Source organism: Magallana gigas, chromosome 3 (assembly GCF_963853765.1).
Source record: "Magallana gigas chromosome 3, xbMagGiga1.1, whole genome shotgun sequence".
In the NCBI taxonomy this organism is placed as follows: Eukaryota; Metazoa; Mollusca; class Bivalvia; order Ostreida; family Ostreidae; genus Magallana; species Magallana gigas.
The window spans coordinates 56,011,717-56,033,609 of NC_088855.1; the positions used below are offsets into that span (position 1 = coordinate 56,011,717).

The 21,893-nt window shown below is 32.5% G+C and overlaps 2 protein-coding genes across 11 annotated transcripts in view; one reads left to right on the top strand and one right to left on the bottom strand.

Annotated features, from left to right (window-relative positions):
• LOC105330571 (N-terminal EF-hand calcium-binding protein 1) lies at positions 1-6,337 on the bottom strand. The gene is made up of 12 exons (XM_011432329.4): positions 6,244-6,337; positions 5,230-5,254; positions 4,978-5,086; positions 4,279-4,402; positions 3,966-4,102; positions 3,682-3,800; positions 3,179-3,252; positions 2,972-3,025; positions 1,917-2,026; positions 1,731-1,808; positions 1,502-1,584; positions 1-1,072 (listed from the first exon to the last, which is right to left on the bottom strand). Exons 1-12 carry the CDS (start codon positions 6,271-6,273, stop codon positions 1,050-1,052), a joined length of 966 nt encoding a protein of 321 aa, XP_011430631.3. The 5' UTR covers positions 6,274-6,337; the 3' UTR covers positions 1-1,049.
• LOC105326140 (MORN repeat-containing protein 1) overlaps positions 6,315-21,893 on the top strand; it is a 21,821-nt gene continuing 6,242 nt past the window's right edge. For 4 of the 10 annotated variants that reach the window (XM_034482369.2, XM_034482364.2, XM_034482370.2 and 1 more), the window contains exons 1-12: positions 10,409-10,938; positions 12,573-12,644; positions 13,947-14,156; positions 14,419-14,518; positions 15,451-15,477; positions 16,615-16,702; positions 16,996-17,248; positions 17,452-17,581; positions 17,982-18,097; positions 18,509-18,628; positions 19,094-19,288; positions 20,191-20,226. In XM_034482369.2, the coding sequence (XP_034338260.2) occupies positions 10,680-10,938; positions 12,573-12,644; positions 13,947-14,156; positions 14,419-14,518; positions 15,451-15,477; positions 16,615-16,702; positions 16,996-17,248; positions 17,452-17,581; positions 17,982-18,097; positions 18,509-18,628; positions 19,094-19,288; positions 20,191-20,226 (1,606 nt within the window). In that variant the 5' untranslated portion in view covers positions 10,409-10,679. Of the gene's footprint in view, positions 6,460-10,408; positions 10,939-12,572; positions 12,645-13,946; positions 14,157-14,418; positions 14,519-15,450; positions 15,478-16,614; positions 16,703-16,995; positions 17,249-17,451; positions 17,582-17,981; positions 18,098-18,508; positions 18,629-19,093; positions 19,289-20,190; positions 20,227-21,893 lie in introns of those variants that run through there. The other 6 variants (XM_034482375.2, XM_034482377.2, XM_034482365.2 and 3 more) reach the window with 6 other exon arrangements.

Consider the following 21,893-nt stretch of genomic DNA (forward strand, 5'->3'; position numbering starts at 1 on the left):
AAGTTTCCAATATTTTTACGACAAATAAACACTTCAATCATAGCACAACCAAGGTAACACCATTGAGGGAACATTGTGCTATTTTTAGATCTTGGAAAATCCCCAACATTCGATAATGGCGGAGGTGTCGAAGAAGGCACATTATATTAAAACAAGTAGTAATTGCCCCTCTATTTATGCATTTATTACCGATTTATACTCCCAGTTTCAATATACCTCAATCATAAGTTCAGTTCTTTAACCGTTAAACACTTTCCCTCTTGCTGAGATCGATGTCGATCGAAGTTAGCGACGCTCTCTGCGGGTGCAAACGTTTTTATGAAGATTGAACGAAATAACGACAACTTTACATTTACTTATCATTGTTAGGATCTGAAATAATTAAGAAAAGATTGTTTGCTTATAATACATGTAAGTATGCATAGCGGAAAGCATGGCGACACTGTGTGATGCATGGCGGGGGCCTATACCTCTACGCAAAAACGGCCTAGGGAAAACACTGCAGTTAATATTCATTCGCGTTATATTTCGGGTTTATTTAAATAAAGTCAATATTGGTTACAATAAAATAAGTGATAATAACATATGGAAAGTATAATCTTGCTTAAAGATATTTATTATGAACAACAAACAGGTAACTTTGCAACATTCGAATAGAACTATTTTTTGTCGCGCATGTTCAGATAACTGAACTCTTTGCCGTAAAGATTATCCGGCAACTAGATGGCCGTAAGCCATAAAAAAACTAGAACTGTCCTAATGGGACTAATAAAAAAAAAGTTTTAATGTCATGATTGGCATTGAAATAAAATAAACAGGTAAAAAAACCATAAAGAAAACAATTAATGGGATAAACAGTTTTGATATACCAGTCATGTACTATTGCAAACACTAGTACAAAGTAATATATAAGTAGTTAGAGGTACTGTAGAGACATCACAGTACAATAGGTGTTATGTGTAGGCAGAGAGTGGTACCGGTACTGCACGGTCCAATAGATTATTATGTGAGTAGGTAAAATAGCTTTGTTCCCTGATAATTACAGCTCTTCATTTCTTCAACCACCAGGCCTCTGGAACCACAAAAACAGAGCTTGTTAAATATATATAATTAACATTGACATCAAATAGCTATTTTTATTTCTCATTAAATTCCAACAGTCTTCAAACAAAACTCCTATGAAAATAAGACATACTGGCAGGCTCTGATAAACATTGTATGACATGCCAATCATATGTACACACTTTTCCATTTACATAACATACTTATTAATAATTCAATATTCAACATATTTTTTGCACAACAGATTTAGAAGTTGCAATGATTAGTTATAATCCTTTTCCTATAGTGCTAGCAATCACTATAAATGGCTTTCATTTATATTCCTACAATGTTCATGTGATCACAGTACATGAATTGCTAGAAAACTGCTAGTACAAGAGTCACACCCAATCATCTTTATCAAGCACTGCTTTTATTATCTACTGGTAAAATGTCTTACTTGGGAAGGTGATGGAAGTTGCTGTAGTTCCTGATGCTAGTAGATCTGTAAACACTGAGTCAAATCCCTTTTTCTCCCGGTACCTAAAACAATAGACACTGACACTGTCAATCAAATCACATGTAGAATACTTTAACAGGCGTTGAATCAAACTTTAATCATTGATTTGAAGTGAATTATTAAAGTTGATTTAAATAAACAAATTAAGTAATGTAATGTAATAACTTACTGCTTTTCTTTGTCCTTCGATTCCCACACTTCATACAAAGTAAACAGTCCTGAGTCCTTAAAGAATCTAACGCTGACACTGTAAGCAAACCAAGGACATCTATCACTCAGAGTCACCCATAGATGAAGATTTTCCATTAATTTATCAGTGGAGGTTACTAGAGCTGTTTGATTGGTCCACACTTACTTGAGTGCCCCTGGGCTGCCGTTGGTGTCCTCAATGTACTGACGGAGGGCGGAGCGGAACTCATCCTCCTTCCCCTTGGCCACCTCCATACTCCTCTGCTGGAGCAGGTACTGTGTCACACAACAGACATGTATTAGAGTCGCTAGGTATCAGACATTGCTATTGCTTAACCTATATATCTTATCTTATCATCAATACTATTGCTAAACCCTTCAAATTCCTAGACTTTAAAAAAAATTTTTTTAAAGTCTTTTAATACAATTATGCTAGGTATCAGACATTGCTATAGCTCAACCTACGGTATATATTTTAACTTATCATTATAATGCTGTTGCTAAACCCCTCCAATTCCTAGGCTTTAAAAAAAAATTGAAATCTTTAAATACCATTAAGAATAATTCTTGCCTAACAAACTGAAATAAATCTAAAAAAGAAATGTTGATCCTTTCATAAAATTGCCTCAAGTCTCATTTGCATCGTTTTCATTCATATTCTCTTTTTAATGATAAATAATAAACCAACATAGTTTTGGAAAAGCCTTAGGGTCTATCACTCTGAAGTGAAAAAAAAAAACTATTTAAGTTTTAAAAAAGAACTAATGACTTACGACCAAATTAATGAATGCTTATTAATCACAAATTAATCAATGATTCAATTTAATGACAGTAAAATATAATTATACAAATCAAAATAGTTGTAAAGAAATGGTTTTATATACATTTTGTTCATAATAGAGCATTTACTAAGACTAAAAATATGTACGACTTTGTTGTAAGTTCTTTTGTAAAACGCAGCACTGGAATTTTCATACAAACATATGTTGATTCCTAATTTAAAGCGAGGAATTAATATCAGGGTAAAATTGCGAGAAGCACATTTCACAAATTTTAAATTTTTCGGACACATGTAAACTACACGAAATATTGATTAAAAATCGGCATTCATGATTTTATGTTTTCAAGGTTTAGTGAAAAACAGGCAAATCACAGAATTAGGTACAGGCATAAAATAAGGAATCTACAGTATTCAGAAGTTCAGAACCACTTGATTCTTACCTGATCCTCTTCAACAGCATTCAGATCCTCATCCACAAAGCCCTTAAAGTTGACCTAAAATGCAAAGTACATTCAAAATAAGATATATTTTTAAGGTGCACAATGAAGGATTAGTCTAAATGTTAATGTCCATCTATAGATACAAATATGATCCTATCAGTATAAAAATTTGCTCTGTTTTAAAACAAACAATTGGGAGACACTTACTCCGTGTTCCAATCGATCGAGCAGGTCAGACAGTCTGTCCACTTGGGCAGTCAATGCTGAGGGAGTCATCGATCCTACAAAGCAAACTTACTTTTCAGAATACATAAACTTATATCTCTAGTTTCAAGTTAGAAAAAGAAATTTAAAAGACAATATACTGTATATTCCTAATTAAACATGAGGAATAAATATCCACGTAAAATCGTGAGAGGTATATCTCGCAAATTTCAAAATCTCGCTTTTACTTTTCGGACATATGTACCGTTAAGGCATTAACTACATGAAACTATAATAAAAATTTGACATTCTCGATTATATGTTCTCACGATATCGGTAGAATCGCGTAAAATAAGGAATCTACAGTTACTGCACATTCTGATCAGACAAAGGGATTACATACAAAATTAGAACTGTGCATAAAGAATATGAAATCAAGAGAGAGAAAAAATGTACAATTAAATTGGGATATCAGACAAATCCCAAACATCCACTTAGTGACCTACCCTCTACAGAAGTTTGGGTCTGACCGCTCATCTGGCGCTTAGTGCGACGCCCAACTCGACCAGGGATAACATCTGGCTTGGGAAGGACATCACGGAGCTCAATAGGTTTGATGTCTGTGCTATTATAAATAACAAAATAGAGAACTTTTACTTGTATCATGCACAAAGTGTACATACACATTGAATAATGACAATATTAAGGAAGAAAAGCAGACATTTATCTGCATTACTAATGCTGTCAATTGTCAAACCATTTTAAAATTTCATTTTCGACTACTTCTTACTTGTCTCCTCTTGCTTCCTCATCCATGTGATCTGAAGCAGACTCAAGGGGGCGCTGTACTGCAGTCAGTTGATTTATACACTCCCTCATAAGGAAACGGGTAATGAACTTGTCTGTTCTGTTCTTCTGGGGGTAAGACTGAAATTCACCATGATAAAATTTTGGATTTTTACTTTAGTTAAAGATCCTCTTTCTTCCAGTGTTGTAAAGATATACATATATTTTTTGAAAATGCACAAAAAGCAGACAAATCAAGCATGTCTGACAGAGTTTGAGCTCTTAACTACAGCAGAGGCATCACATCTGTACTTTACCTGGGCAGTGGACTGCAATACATTGGTGACCTTGTTGTTAAGATCATCGAGCAGGGAATAAATCTCCTTCATCTCGCCCAGGTGATTGCTAAAATACTCACACAGCTCCCCCGTGTCTATGTTACTGTAAATACACAAAGGGAAGGTCTTCAATGCCACCGATACTGGTTTTAACATGTACATTATACTTTCAAGTTAAATACTGAAATCTGATTGGTTTAGACGCAGTTTAAAATCCTTCCTATTACCCTAAGTGTTAGCAACACACTTGGCAATGGGTAACACAATGAATTGTAACATGCGCATAAATTATGTGCGTATGGTTCGCCATAGAATTCACATCATTCCATAGAAGTCTTTTATGCGTTCTTTAAAACTAAGACATTCAGTATACCTAATAATATGAATAGTGACAGTTTGGGAGGGTAACAGTTGAAAGTGACACCTTTCGAAAACCATGGTTTTCTCGAGGATGTCAATTTCACCTGATACCCTCAAAACATGCACTATAATTTATATACTAAAAATAAACAATTAGTTAAGCAACACTTTGTTTTGTGGGTGTCGATATCATTGAACAATTCTGTCAAAGACGGCTTTGGTTTTATCTTAACTTACTTTGTGTTGTGGGTGTCGATATTTTGACTTACTTTGTGTTGTGGATGTCAATATCATGGCTTTGATTTTATTTTGACTTACTTTGTGTTGTGGGTGTCAATATCATTGAACAATTTCTCCATTTCTTCCTTCCCCATGACTCCATCAGCAAAAAACTGAACAAACTCTTCCCATGATATTGCTCCATCATCTGTAAAACACAGCAAAGCAGTGAAGTTTACAATGGAATAACCTGACAAAAAGCTTTTAATTAGGCCTACACACTTTGTATGTTAAATACAGACTTCTTAACTCATTCTATTTTTTTCTGTTGTCAAGATGTAATACTCTTACCATTCTTGTCAGCTCTTCTAAAAATCTGAAAAAGATGAAAATGAAAAATAAGAATGTCTTAGAAAACAGCATTAATTTTTTTCTGACACAGCAAATATTATGCAATAGATCTAATGCATACAAATTATTGTATAATACTACTGGGATGAAACAATTCTTCATTCCATCTGATAATTCAGAAAACTAAAATGGGTTCATCCTGCAAGCAAGACTTTTACAAACCCTTTTATACTATCATCATGTTGTCAATAATATATTTACAGCTTTTGGAAGGATTTGATAATTTAATATTCAAATGTTGAGGATTTTTTTTTAAATACGGCCAGGCTTAAAAATACATGTATCAACAATCAAATTGCAGTACTCATATGGTATTGTCTTACAATGAATAAACCATCCCTACATTACCATGATTACAGAAAGTGATTTTTAGTGAATGGAAATGGATCTGGTTGTCCAGTTTTTCTGTTTTAGAGAACTCAGGGACATGTATGGCGGTACCGGTATATGTTTCTGGAGAACTAAAATTTAGGATATATATATATCTCTTCATCGTAAAGGACATGTACAGAATTGACAGTGTAGTTATATTTTAAGTCAATATGTAGACAATCATTTTCTTCAAACAACTAACGTGTAGAGTTCAACAGGACACTCATATATAATCATAATGGTATAACATAGACAGTCTATAATTTATATGAATTCTACCACGCCCCTTTTGTGAACTTCAAAGCATCGGTATGTGTCGTTCTAAATCCGATATTTACCAAAATGTTGGCAAGTAGAAACATCTAACAGAACTCCTTAAACCAAACACTTTAAAAGGCTATATATAAAACAGCTGATAAACATGATCAAATCTATGGGTTCAGACGCAAGTCAAAATGCATCTGATTTCCATTGATCGTGCGTCTATAGTTTTGCACAATTAAGTGATTAATCGTTGTCATGTCTCCTTACAGTAGCAAGTTAATTGCTCTCTGCTTTCGCCATCAACCTAGTACAACTTACATCGAGAAAAATAGTCTTTCCCTTTTCCATCTTAATATCTCGTCAGTTCACGGCAAGGTGCGAGAAGAGCAGTGCGGATTGTTTCTTGACTTATCTACGTAATTAAAGAAAAGTCATAAGGGGTTACGATAATCGTCGTCAGCATAAACATCATGGAGTTGAAGTTATTCAGAAGTAATACTTATGCTGGAGAAAAATTCAGAGACAAGCGTAATGGTAAGCTATCATTTTGATTTTGTATACAGGAAATTTTATTATATATTGGGTTCTATAAGTTGTTGTGTAAACACATAGAAAGGAAATAGGGTATAGAAGAACACGTGTAGATATACGAAATGTTAATGTTTCATATATAGATCCCTTTTGTTTACATTGGTTAGTATAATGTATTTTTGTTTTTTCTTGGACTCTCCTTACGGGGCCATTAAGCCTCGTGATTTAGTTATAAACTGTTCATGTATGTATTGAGAGATGCTGAAGAACAGTACGCCATGCATTTTTACAGGAGTTATTCTTCTTGATTTTTCACGACTGTTTGTTTTACTATTGAACCAGGGATTTATATTTGCTAATGCACATGGTAGTATAACGACACTGAGACAAAAATACGTATATAAATAATATTCAAAATACATATAATATTTAATATTCAAAATACATATAATATTTATAAACGTTCTGTTCAAAAAACCTATTTTATTTTTAATTTCAACATATTAAGTTTTTAACTTTAATTTGTACATGCATGTGTACTCATTGTCTTAAAAAAAGTCTTTCAAGAAAATATTCATTGCACAATCAACTTTTACTTAGTCTACTTTTTATAGTTTTGAAGTTATGTTAAAATAGAAATATTAAATTATTATAATAAAATTTCAAATTGTCAGTACACATGCATAATGAAACCAGGTCAATAGTTGGTTGCCTCTAACAGTTATTTATAACTATAGATAAGCAGATCTCTAGCTTTTAATCTATTGATTCTAGGTTGTTGGTTTTATATGCATGGGCTTTTGAATTATCATGCAGAGAAGCTCTTGTGCATTAATTATATAAGGTATAAATCAGAACAGATTAAATACATGCATGCTTTATCAGCTGGTATTGAATTTTCAAAAGGAGTAATCAAAATCAAAATATATAACATGACTAAGCTTGAATAATCATGTATATATCTTTAATGTGTTAACATATAAGAAGGTGAAAATCCGCTCTTCATGTCTCTGTAAATCTGTTCCAAAAATTTATCAGTGCAACATATTGACTGTTTAATCCATGTTAACACTCAATTTAATGTAAACATTGAAACAGTTGTGTCACTATATATTAAATGATTTACTTACCAATTACTATGATTATAAGATATTCAATGAGTATGTTTAATATAATAGAGAAAAGAGAGATTCATTTTTTGCATGAAATTCAGAGTGTAGCATTTAAAAATCTGATTCAACTCTCAATACAAATATTAACCGCTAAAAGACATGTACATTTAATTTTTATTCTGCAGTATAGCAGATGTAAAAAATATTGTGTGCCAAATCTAAATAAATTGGTTATATTAACAGAGAAAACCTTTACCCCATGCATATAACATGCACATATAATGATGAATAAACAATTTTGTTTAATCATGTAGAGCAGTACTTAATTGTCATATTGTGAATCATTTTCGGTCAAGTATGTAATTTCAAAGATATTTTTAGATGAGATTAGATATTCAGTTGCATAAATAGTGACCAAAATGCATTAATATACCAAAAACAAGTAATATTTTAAAAAACAATATTAGAATATACTGATCGAAGCTAAAAGAATGTTTTTGTTAAAACATCACTCTATAGTAATTAGAAATTATTTCATAATCAGAAGTAGATTTATTCTACCCACTGAGAGAATGTCGAATAACTTGAGATCATCTCTAATCATCTCTAAGACTACAGAGAGAGAACATTAAGTTGTCAAAGATAAAAACAATGACGATTCAAAATACAGATGGAACTAAAAAAAAACACTGCTAGCTGATTTCTTGTTGTGATAACCACGGGTTTGATTACATTTGATTTACAACGAATTGATACGGTAATGGATGGGGGTGCCAAATTTATGTTAATCAAATTAAAGGTACTGGCATGTCTTTGAAGGAATTCTATATTAAGACAATTTCATGAATGGTTAAGATTTCCAATGGCACAAAAAAACTTAATATGAGTCAGCATTTGATTATTGCACTTATCTATAAAAATATCTGATACTGTATCTTTTATTACTTATAAAGTTATAAAGTATTAGCTTGCAATAGCTAAGTTTCAATAAAAATTTAACCTAGAGGCTGATGGGGAGTTCTGCAATTGAAAAATGTCAATACATGTTGAACCGAAAGTTTAGATACTCCCAAATATAATACATGTATTGATCAATATGTAATTAAAACTTGATGTACAGAAACATAGGAATCTTATATATTTACTTATCGCCTCTCTACCTGCATGGAGAAGCTTTTATTATGGTATTAACCTTTAATATAACATCTTTTGTTCTTGGACACTTCACATAGATAAATATTGGGTTCTTTATGAATTAATCAATAGATATATATAGTCTGTCTTAATTATTGATCTTTGAAAAGGGAACCTGCAAGATCTTGTTGTTAATACTTATAGATTTATCCATGATTATTTTACTACCAATAAACTACCTCTTAACAATGTGAAAATTCCCTTTTTAGGTCAGATATTTTCTGATTAAACACAGTATTTGATATAGATTTTTCCAAAGATTTTAAAAATTTGCTGTCATCATACAAGTAGTTCATTCATTATTTCCCCCCACCCCCCTTTGTTTAGGAACAATATACACTTATTAACTCAAGAATAGTAGCAGATGAACTTAATTAAGTTAAATACTGTATAATAATTAATTGGCTTCAGTGGTTAAGATTTCAGTTGCTTGATATACTTGATTTACTCTTACCTTTGGTGTTGACCTATGAACAAATGATTGAAGTCTGTGTCAGTCGGAGCAGTGTATTTGCTCTTGATATCAAAGCTGTACCGCTAAACATTTCAACAAGATTAAGTTTTTAATAATTTCTGTATTAATCCATGGATAGGGGATTAAGGTATAATTCTTTGCCTTGCATTTAATCACTGAATATCTTGAGCAAAGTTTTATGATTTTAATCACAAATATAATGCCAAGTTGCCAGGCTACATTTCTTCACCTGTAATGGATAAACCAATACTGGAAAAAAACGAGCAATAGTAGTGTAACTGTACATGTTGGTAGTTCTTTTTTGAATTTTGGTAAATAAATATGTTCAAACCTTTCAAATTTTTCCAAATGACTGGATGTAACTTATGTTTTTTACCTAATTAAAATCCAAATACAAAAGGAACTTTATTGATTTTTAAAATGATTGATAAACAACTTCAAACAACTTATATTAATATCTCTCCTTGGCACTATGCCATATTAGATAACTAGAGGGTTAAATATAAAGATGAACATAATAATGACATATACATGTAAAATATAATTGATTTAGATAAATGATCATGCACTTGAGGACTAGAGAAGCATTCACATGCCGACCGACTGCATTGATTTGGGACACACACACAAAATGTTCTGGGTGGAGATTGATTGATTGCTACCCCAAACAACTTACGCCTGTACTTTCTCCTGTAAGCTGATTAATTCCTTGACTTAGTAACTGACAGGGGTTGAAGCACATGCCAGAGGTCATATGAACTGTGTTAAGAAATTAATAAAATTGAACCCAGATAAATGCTCACCTGGTCCTGATAGGAGTTGAGACATTGCTGTTACAGCTTTTGCCCTTCAGTTTGTTTCCACTAGTTTCAGGGTTTCAGTGACGAAAGGTGTTTCCCCTTTATTGTATTATATAATAAGGTCATTTTCATTTCAAAACATTTTAATCTGGGCATGCAGTGAAAGGAAAAAGTTACGTCTAATTTTACACTTCATGTGTAAATTTAAAGAACTACGCTGAGTTATCGAAACTTTACTTTTGGGCATCAACAAACAAGTGTCTTTTTCTAATTGGATTATGAAGAAATTTTTTTCAATTGTAAATAGAATATCTAATAAAACCTGAGTATGTGAGCACTTAAGGCCCACAGGCCTAGTGTATGATCATGGTAAGAGTTTGTGGTTTAAATCATTGCATCGGTAGACCGTAGACGCAAATGTAGTTCAGTGAATTAAGGAAAGAACAGACTCAATCATGTGATATATCATTGAAGAGTTTAAATCCTCTTGTTTTCTTCTCATGGACACATTGGATATACAGAACTATTGTGTTTTATTAATTCAGCTGGAAACGTACACTCATAAAAAAGGATTGATCTCTTAATTTTAAAGTGTTTACCACAAATTTGGATTTTGTGCTTTGGTTTAATTTTGCCACCAAAATGCCAACAGTTGCCTCTACAAAATATACAAACTTTAAAAAGAAATATAAATGGGAATTACCAAAAAATGTGGAAAATTCTTCCTCAGAGACCTGTAGTGATGGTGCTAGAGTATTATTGGCCATTAATAAAAATCAGAGTTTAGAATATTTTAAATTACCCCATCTTAAACCTCCCAGAACTCTTCCAGCCAGGCCCCTTCGACAAATTTCCGAGCGGAAGGAACACAGCGTCAACCCCTTCCCGAAGCGGGGGTCAGGTGAGTTCAGGGTGTGTCTGTTATCTGTGTCTTGTTTTAACCCCAGTCACATGTCACACCTAATTCAGGAGTTGGAGCTACACAAATTTATGTGTTAATTTATAGGCCTGAATTTAATTATAAATCATGCTGTGCCGAAATTAATGGTTGATATTATGTTTAACAATTTTTAAAGAATTAAATCAATGGTTTGCTTGTAATAATTAATGGTTTACATTTATAATATTATGACCGATTGATGCACTTATTAAATTTATAGAAAATTGTAAGCTTTGTTATTGGAACTCAGAGTGACAACAAATTTGATGTGTCATTTAAGAATTGATAATCATCAAGTAAACAATTAAATGCTTTCCTTTCGTTTAGAGATTATAAATATTTTCATAATTTTTGTTACTGCTGTGTATGCGATGATGATGAAGTAGAAATTGGTTAAGTGTAGATTGCGATTTTATTATGTTTAGATATTTGCCTGTACATAACTAGTCAAATACCTGATAATTTGAGATCTAATACATGCAATATACAAGTAAAATGTTGCTAAAAATTATCCAGCAATGCAATGCAATTTTTGAATTGATCACAAATGTGTTTAGATATGCGAATCCAACAACTTTCTGAACATAAGGACATACTCAGTGAAGGGAGTGAGCAAACACTATAGGGTGTAAAATTCCATTAAATGCATCTCTTTGGATCTACAATGCTTGTCAGATATTTCTTTTGAATATTAAGATAGAAATGACATTTAAAGTGTTTGTATTTCCAAGCAGTAAATGTACATTCTGATTTATTTTTTGCATGAAAAGTTTAAAAACCATTCCCTTGTTTGTAGTGAACAAGATGGAAATGTAATTGGAACTTTTTCAAACCTAATGCTTCTATGGTGTTTTGATAAGATTTAACATTGTTTTGAACTTTTAATATTTACTCAATTTCCAGGTACGAATATTCAATGATTATGAAATATTTGTTCAGTTATTACAAATGTTATCGATAAACACATTAATCAGCAGTTATTTGATTGAAGTGTTATAACAATTGCATTTTATTAATACTTTTTTATTGCTGAAAAATATTTTAAATCTTAAAATCTTATTTAAATGATAGGCGTGTATCTACCAAATCTATTAAATTGTGTTCATGTATTTGTGTTCATTTATTCCAAAGTAGGGTTCTGAAATATTAAATCATTGATGCACTAGCATTACAAAATGAGAGGAAAGGACATGCAGAGTTTAATAGGTGCAGTTGACACATCTTGTACAAATGTAAAAATTATATTCAATACTCATGGGTATGATAAATCAAATTGTCACTGTGTAAAAAGTTATTTAAAGAGGAAAACAAGATATCCTTATATATATCTATGTACATACATTGGATGGTTATCTTATAACGAAGTAAAATTGCCTTTCCTGGGACTTCGTTATAAGCGTGTTTTACTGTATTAATTTAATTTGATATATTTGTAAAAAAGGAAGAAATCAAAAGTTTAATATTTTTGCTTCTGTTGAAAATACTTATGTTAATATTTACAGTGCATTAATACATTTAGTTACAATAAGTTATTCATTTAAGGAAAACATAATTCTCCATTCTCTCTAATTGACATACATACATGCTTTTTTTAGGTCATGGAATCTACCAGTATGAAAATAAATATTTCCGATACGAAGGACAGTGGAGAAACGGAACTAAACATGGTGAGTTACATGTACATATACAGAGAAAAACATGCAAAGTTACCTGTACATGAACAGATGAAGAGTAAAACATAATGAAATTCATTAAAGTAAACATGAAAAGATTCATGTACAGATAAAAGAAAACATGGTGAGTTACATGAATGCAGGTTAGTTACATGTACAAAGAAAAACATGATGAGTTATTTGTACTGATAGAGAGAGAAACATGAAAAGTACATGATTAGATAGAGAAAAAAAACATAATGAGTAACATGAACAGATACAGAGAAAATCATGACTACCGTAGTTACATGTACAGATGGAGATAAAAACATGGTAAGTTACATAAACAGATAGAGATAAAATCATGACTAGTTACATGTACAGATGGAGATAAAAACATGGTAACTTACATAAACAGATAGAGATAAAAACCCTAATGTGTTACATGTACAGATATGGAGAAAAACAAGCTGAGTTACACGTAAATAGATAGAGATCAAGTAGCAACTATTTGATCCTTTATATAACTATACATGTATTTTGTAGGCATTTAATTGAACTTTTGAGTAGTTTGTTGTTAATAAGTACCAGAATATTCATAATAAGTACCAGAATATTCATATGTTAAGAGAGCTTCTTACGTTACAAGATATAAAGAATTAGATGGAGTATCAAATATTAAATGTGGATTTGAAGTGTTAGGAAATAATCTATAATTCTAAAACTTCAATTTATTTTATTAAGATTGTTTTAGGTGTTTGAAGTATGAGATTAACATGTCACATTTTAATACCGGATTGGTCCGCTAGCCTGTAAGAAAGTTCAATTAGTCCGGTTTTAGTATTTTTAGATTGCTATAATCAAAAGTTGCATGAAAGTGGGTCATACTGCTAGTAAGCATGTCTAGAATATAGATCAAGTCTTATTCAATCTGTTTCTTTTATTCTTTTCTGATTTTTGCATTATTTTCATAAATGATTATAGTTTTAATTCAATGAAATATTATGATTTTTCATAGGTCCTTATCATTGTTTGAATTTACATTTTTTTTTAACAGTTACCACAATAAAAGCTGTAATTCAATGCTGATGGTTTAGAAAGAATCTAAACATTTTAGAACTTCAGTTTTTTCTGCCAAATTCTGATTATAGAACAAATGTAAAATGCTATTATCATACTCTGAAATTATTTTGACTTTTTTTCTATTTATTCTATTTGCAGAAGCGAAGGAGATAATTTATTTCAACAATGATATGAATTTCAGTATGTACCGGTAGTGTACTGTAGCCTGTATCTTTATATTTTTTGTCTCTGCAGGACATGGCAAACTTCAGATGGCTGATGGCAGTTACTACGAGGGTACATTCTCCAATGGTGAAATTGATGGCAAGGGAATGCGGTTCTTTTCACAGACTGGTAGTAAATACACTGGACAGTTTGTCAAAGGGGAGTTACATGGGCGGGGCACCATGGTCTACGCGGACGGATCAATGTACGAGGGCGAGTGGTACAGAAATAGGAAGCACGGTGAGTCGCAGAAAAACGGCATACGTAATGAATAAAGTAATGAACTACCGGTAAATATCAGTCTACGTTAGCACGTCAGTTACTAGATATACATTGGATGAATAACATTTTCCCTTCTTGTATCGAGTATTAGGATAAATGATATTAGAGATGCATAGATATTGTAAAACTTTGATTTTAGGTATTTGTACTTGATATACGATACCTTTTTTGTACGTATTTTGAATAGGATTTATGAGGAAAGGTTTATTTCTCTCTGTAGGATATGGAATCATGAAGACATTGGGATCAAATTCCAGTGAGGTTTATGAAGGCAGTTATGATAAGAACATGAAGCACGGAGTCGGGACCATGATGTATGCGTAAGTGTCAAACATGTAAAGGGCAAGTGGAAAATCGTGTATCTGTTTTGACTAACAATTTAAGCCATATCTGAGCACCATTGGGTCACATATCATTGATCGGAAATTCTATAATGAAATTTTTAAACTGCCACACAGATATAATATATTTATTCATCCAATTCTCTTGGCCTCAAGTTGGTGAGATTATTTTTTTTTTGTAAATGAAAAATAAAAAGATTAGGCTGTAGATCCACTAAGAAGTGATCAACAGTTGAGGCTTGAGTAAATCTTTTAAATCGCAAGTTTGTTTGTTAAGGTGGAACGACTCATCATCGTCGACAAAAAATTTCAAACAAACTACTTCCCAAAAGTTAAAAGTACAAATCAGATATATCAAAAACATGTCCCTTTAAAATCTTGCACATGAATCTTTAGGTAAAGGGTTCAAAGTATGTTGGGGTTTGGGTGTGTATATGCTATTTTTCATTTCGTTTGTAGATTGACATTATACATGTATCATTCGGACAATATATCAATTTTGATTTACCCACGGGGTAATTGAAGGTTCTTGTGTATTAATATACTGAATTTTCCCCAAATGTTTTTTAAAATACATGTCAATTGTTAAATAGGTGAAAATGACAGTTGCTGATTTGAATTGTTTGTATCCTTTATATGGTTGATAAGGATACAGTGCATTCATCTGGTAACCGTCTCTCTTTTACTAATCAAAGATCTGCAACATATAGAGAATCTCAGCTGGTATATTATCACACTTTCAAGCTCATAGATCCTCTGAAATAAATACCTTTGTACCCAGATAATTCTCGGCTCTAAATGATCTGTACGTGACCTTCTGTATGTACATTTGTCTGTGTGCCTGTCTATATGTATTCTCCGTACTGTTCTTTGTCACCTGTGTGATTGGTACCCCTCTACACTGATTGTAGCAAGAAGATCCGCTCCGATGGGTGCAGGTATATTGATGTTTGTGGTTTGGAACACTATTTATTGTGCTTTTTACAATCTTATAAGTTGTAGTATGCTTATATGATTATGATATATATATATGAATAGATATATTGGACTAATATTATATCTAATACATGTATATTCTGTATGAACCAACATTGAAACCTGAATGACCACCAGCTTCTATCTACCGTTTTGCTTTCAATAATCCCATAATCAATGCTAATTCCTGCATTGTACACATATTATCTTTATTTTGTGCCTCATTAACTGAAAACTGCATTTATTACCTGTCTGTAATGTCTGCAAGAAGTGGGGAGGGGGCTTCTGGGAGCTTGAACAGCTGAATGATGTTAATACAGAGTATATTCGGTGGCACTTGATAGGGATGATATGGTATTTGTAATCCTATGTAATCCTATGCCCTGCATTGTTAGGTATCTGATACCTCTGTTGATAAAAACTACTATAATAATACACATGTATATCAATTTAAAGTTGAGGCACATTAAGAAGAAACTATATATTTGATCATTTCCTGGCATATTGTGTGTATCCAATTTAATATCTTTAAGCTTTTTCAGATTACCATTATCGGTTCCATATAGTTATTAATATCATTTTATATATAACTAATTTCAGTGAGTCCAATATCAATATTCATATCTGTGTCTGTCGCTTATTAAATGGTGGCTGGTAGTGTTTGGTAGTACATTGTACACATAATAACACACACACACACTGGTTTTTTTTTTTATATAATATAGCAATACACTGATTAAAAGTTAAATCGGAAATATTTATTTGTCTAACTTGAATAGAACGTACATACTGAGAGGAGAAATTGGCCTAAATATTTGAAGGCTATAAATTGAGTTTAAAGAATTTGAGAATTTTTTCAATACATATTTACCTTAACATTAAATTAATTCACTTTTCTACTAAATGATTTTTTTTGATATGTGTATTTTGCAAGTACATATACCCAATTGAATTGAAATGGCATAGCAAAGGTATCTCAAAATTTGAACACTAGAATGCAAAAATAAAAAATAAAATTCATAATCTCACATGATGTGAATTTGTTTTAGAAAAATATTTGATATAGAACAGCATATGTAGCTGAGTTTATCCATTGATAGAAATGGTGACCGGTATGAGGGGATGTGGGTCAATGACATGCGAGAGGGACGCGGAATTCTGTACAGCAATGACGGCTCAGTGTACGAGGTAAGTTCTTACCCCCAACTATAGTCTCAGTCAATTTAACTTTTTTGGCATTAGTGCTAATTATTTCCAAAATGAGAATAAAATATAAGCACATAAAATTTTGTTGATTTTTCATAAGCCAAAACTTTAAGAGAATTGTGTTAAGCATATCACACCTTAATTTTCAGTGAATTATCTTTGATCCACTATAAAAAAAAAAACATGCCGAAGATACCCAACATACAATTTTAATTGGAATCATCTTATTGTATTATAAACTTGCTATAAACTCTTTTCGTTCTTTTTTTTAACAGGGAAATTTCCAAGGCGACAGTTTCAGTGGTAGAGGGGTTATGCACCATATATCTGGTTTGATCTACGACGGTCTTTGGGTAAATGGATTCCCAGAAATAATGGCCACAAAACTGAAAATTTCGTTTGACAATAATTCAGAAATCGACAAAAAGAAAAAATCACCTAAAGACAAAACAAAAGTGTCAATATTTCAAGGAATCGGATTTACCGTTTCAGTGGAGTGTCTGAACGAGAGCAACAGAGTCATACTAGGTAGTGTATCCTGTCTTTGTATAGGGGGAGAAGAATTACGAGAGGGATCAAAATCAAAATCATTTAAAGTCCATTTGCAAGTAGCTTTTTATTGGCTATAAATCATTTTTTGTCTGAGAACTAGAAGTGATGGATTCTGTCTGGGTTCTGTCATGGTTTATGTTTACAGTCTCTGATGCATAAAGTATTTCATTGAATTCCAGACCAAGGTAGGGAAATCCGACTGACAGTTGGATTCAGGTATTATCCACCTGTATCCGACAATGAGAAGGAAGATGCCTTGTTTGACATGATTGAAGATGATGTAGAAGAGAAACCTATAGAAACTCCTTTGTAAGTAGATAGACTTGAACATTGAAGTAGCAGCCATTCACAGTGTAACATCACATCATCTTTGTCAACAAACATAAAGAATAATCCTCCCTTTGACGTGATATGGATTCCTTTTACATGAGCAAACCTGTTAATGTACTTGTTTACATCAGCAGAAAAATTACACACCATATAATGGTAGCCTTGCCACCTGACAAAGATGTATGATTGAAAATTGATTCTTGATATCCTGTTAGAATTCAGTCATGAATTTAAATTATTTTTGATATGTAGCTTGCCAGAGCCTAAAGGTTCCTACTGAGTCCCAATCAGGGTTTGCTCTTATTCTGTCAGCCTGACATATACTATATTTTGATCCATTTTTCCTTTGATCATATAGCTGGCTCTTTTGTCTTTGCAGTGGTTACTCTGTTGTTCCTTACCCAATCACTGACCAGATAAACTTCAGTGTGGAGGATATTCCAGATGATGATGAACAAGATGACCCGTCCAAATCCCCAACAGGTCCTAGTCAAGGTAAACTGAGTGTGACAGATCTGATACATTATGTTGTCAGCAAACCTGATCTAAATCAAAAAATCCGTGAAATAGATCCCAGTCAAGTACTTAGTGTGAGTGAGACAAATCCCATACAATGTAATTTGTAAATCTGGTTCAAGTCAATGTAATTAGTTTTTGGATATTAAATGTTGATGAAATTGGGGCTTTTGATCAACATGAATATAATCAGCTTTTTTTAACCACTGTCAGTGTAATCAGTGACTTTGACCACTGTCACTGTTATATTAAGTGATTTGGGTCAATGTAATCAGGGATTTGGACCTGTGTCAGTGTGATCAGGGATTTGGACCACTGTCAATGTGATCAGTGATTTGGACCACTATAGCAGTGTTGTATAACCAAATTGAACTGGTTTTCTGTCTACAGGGCCAACAGCTGAATCAGGAGATGAGTCATCAGACGAGAAACAGGAGAACACAGAGAATGATAAAGAGGAGAACAGCGAGGAGAAAGATGAAGAGGACAAGGCTGAGGGCGATGAAAATGGTAGGTGAAGCTCAATGTGTATAGGTATGCATGTTCCACCATAACAGACGAGGCTGAGGGCAATGACAATGTTTTTCATTATAACTATTCTACAGACTTTGGGGATTCATTTGAAGATAATAATTAATTAAGTAATGGTAGTTATTTGTTATATCTATCCTAGCCAGTCAGAACAAAGCTAATTCTTTACTACATCAGAGTGATTGTAATCCATAAGAGTTTATCTCCTTTTTCTTTGTAATAATAAGAGCACGTAATACCCAAAGTCATAATGAAGAAATATGAAAACCAACGCAATTCATTATGAAATGTTATAGATTTCTTCATATTTTAGCATTTTGTCATACCAGCTGCTGATCACTAAAAAGAAAACATACCGTATATTGTCTTATAGGTACCCAGAATCTGATACAGTGTTTACTATGATATAGGCATGCTGTAACCTTTGACCCAATTTATTTCCAGATGAATCACCAGATATGGAAAAAGAAAATACTGTTCCACAGTTCCCTCCCATAACGACTTTAAGAACGAAAGATGGATTATGTGAATGGGATGACCTCCATTTGACCCCCGCCCCTCCTAAATATCGACCTTTTGAGCGGATGGAAGAACAAGAGAGACTTAAATCACAATCCAAAAACAGATCAAGATCAAAAGGTAAAGACAGAGCAATGTTTCCAAAAATAGAGATCAAGATTTAACTATGCTACGTTGATTAAATTTAATTGGTCCAATTTTACCTGAACTATAAAGTACAAATCATAGATGGGTAGACATAGGGTTAACAAGGAACTTTTATCTCTATTACTTTATATAAGCAACAAATGCTTCACACATATATAACTGTAGATTCCTAATCAAACATGAAGAATTAATATCCTTGTAAAATTGTGAGAAGCAAAATTTGCTTTTATTTTCAAACTGATAGAAAATATGATAAAAATTCTGCTGAGGCAATTTTACATTCTCCTGATTTGATGAAAAACGGTTGACCGTGGAATGAAGTACTCATGTAAAATAAGGAATGTACAGTAATCATTGTGATGAACTACAGGAGTATACTTATGTTGTTATGAAGACATGCATTCACATAATGTGATAAATACATCAAGATTTATACATGGAGCTAAACAGTGATTGCAGGAAATGTTAAATAAATAAATGCATGAATGAACATAATGTTTGCAAAGTTGGGGAAAAAAGATTTTTGTTTAGGAATCTTTAGATTGATTTCAAAGTCTAATGTTTGTACCCTGCATTACTTCTTTAAATAAAACAATCATTTCAATTAGCTCATTTCATTTATTTTCAGCAAGTAGGTAATTGAATGGATTGTGTGATAAAATTATTGTGATTTGGGCAGTACTTAATTGTTTACGCTTTTTCTGATACTTATAAAGCTTGATTAATTGGGTGAGTGTAAGTATATGATAATCACAGTCTATCACACTGCATGTTGACTGGTGCTGCATGGTCTATAGTACACAGTGAAGGAGAAGATGTAGACATTGATAGACTTTTGTTCTAAGGCCATGACTGACTGTTTTGTTTTGTTTCAGAGCTCTCTACGCCTTCTATGGGGCGGCCCAGTGTCTGTAGGTGTCTTTTTACAGCCTTCCTCCAACATCCCCCACCCCCACCCCCCACTCTTTATTGAGGTGTTTCACTGTGTGTCTTTTACTTAAATAATACTCTACATGTTTGAAATGAAACCATCTGATCTGCGTGCATTATCACATTAGCTATTGTGACTGAGTTTTATTACTAAAAGCTCATGTAGTATCCCTAGAGAGTAAGAGTTTAGAGTTAAAATACCTGGACAGATCTTAAAATGGCAACTTTATTAATTTTCATGTACATAAATAATATTCGTAAAGAGATTATTTAGTTAGATTAAGACTAAATATAATTTGTATTAAATGTTAAAGTAGATCAAATCTTATTAATATTAATACTGGTACTAATGTACTTTTAAACATAATTCTATTTGACCTTCTTTTTAAAGCTATTTTGTAGTACCTAAATTAAGCTTGTTTGTTTGATATAACACAAGTCGTTCATTTATTGTGTAACAAGTATTAACAGTCCCAAACCAAAAAAGTTATGTACAACCTTTTTACCTTTAAATGGTTCATGTTATAATTAAAGTTTACGGGTAATTCCTTTTTAATTATTTCTTTTCATGATTATATACTGTGGAATCATTAAAATTCGTGGAGGTCAATTTTCGTGGATTGCTTAAAATTTACAGGGTAGGGACATAATTTCGTGTATTTTCTTATAACTACGAAAGGAATTATGACTTTGAAACCCTAATTTATTAATTCGTGGAGGGTGTTTATTCGTGGACGAGGGATACCCACAAATTCCACGAAAATTGAACCACCATGAAATCTAATGACTCCACAGTAATACTCAGAGTCGTGTTTTGAACTACTGTGTACGGACAGCATGACTGTGATGTTGCTTTATATGTGTAGAGATCACTGCCGGACTGCAGTAGGAGGCTGGGTGGTCAATTTCAGATTCACCTTAAAATTTGAAGACTCAGTGTAATTTTTCTATTCAGTAACTATCATTGTGCTCAGTTCTAGCTTTAAAATTTAATTTGAATATTGTTTATATAAAATACAGAAGACTTATTTTGAAGAGATTTAGACAGTCTATTACAGATGATAACACTGAAACCACCCAGTCCTCCTAGGGCTAGTTGTGGATGCAACTAAAGGTCTTATTGTGTTAAATATTTGGGACTTTTTATAACCAGAACTTTCTACTTTGAAGTTATGGTTTTAAAGCACAAAGGGTCAATGTGCTACATTGCACTTGGGCCACAGCCCAATCTTGCACCTTGCCATCATCTTTAAAGTATGTGACTCTCTCTGCATGCCTACCAATTCATATTTGAGCAAAATACTTTTATTAAGCTTATGACCTTTGTCCTTAAAATGACTCTATGCACATTCTTGATATCGAAGCAGTGAATGTTAACATAAAAAGTCTGGTTGAAGAACCAAATTGCTGTCGTTTACTCTTTACTGGATTTTAAATTTTCAAAGGGTTAAAGGGTCTATATTATTCAATAATTGAAGATTAATGTTATATAGATTGAAAGAATGAGTATACTTGAGAGGAAATTTATTATTCTGAAATGACTGGTTTTAATTATTAAATGTATAAAACTTGGCCTATGTTCAGTTACCAGCTAGGTCACCATGTACAGAGTAGCACCATTTTAACAAGGCCTTGGACTTTCAGGAGG

What these genes read in the sequence shown, in the direction of transcription:
- LOC105330571 (XM_011432329.4), bottom strand. Translation starts at nt 6,273, where the DNA reads ATGGAAAAGGGAAAGACTATTTTTCTCGAT. An exon ending in GACCCAAACTTCTGTAGAGG is followed by an intron (nt 3,253 to 3,681) that starts GTAGGTCACTAA and finishes TTTGCTTTGTAG; the next exon opens with GATCGATGACTCCCTCAGCA. An exon ending in ATGCTGTTGAAGAGGATCAG is followed by an intron (nt 2,027 to 2,971) that starts GTAAGAATCAAG and finishes TGTGTGACACAG; the next exon opens with TACCTGCTCCAGCAGAGGAG.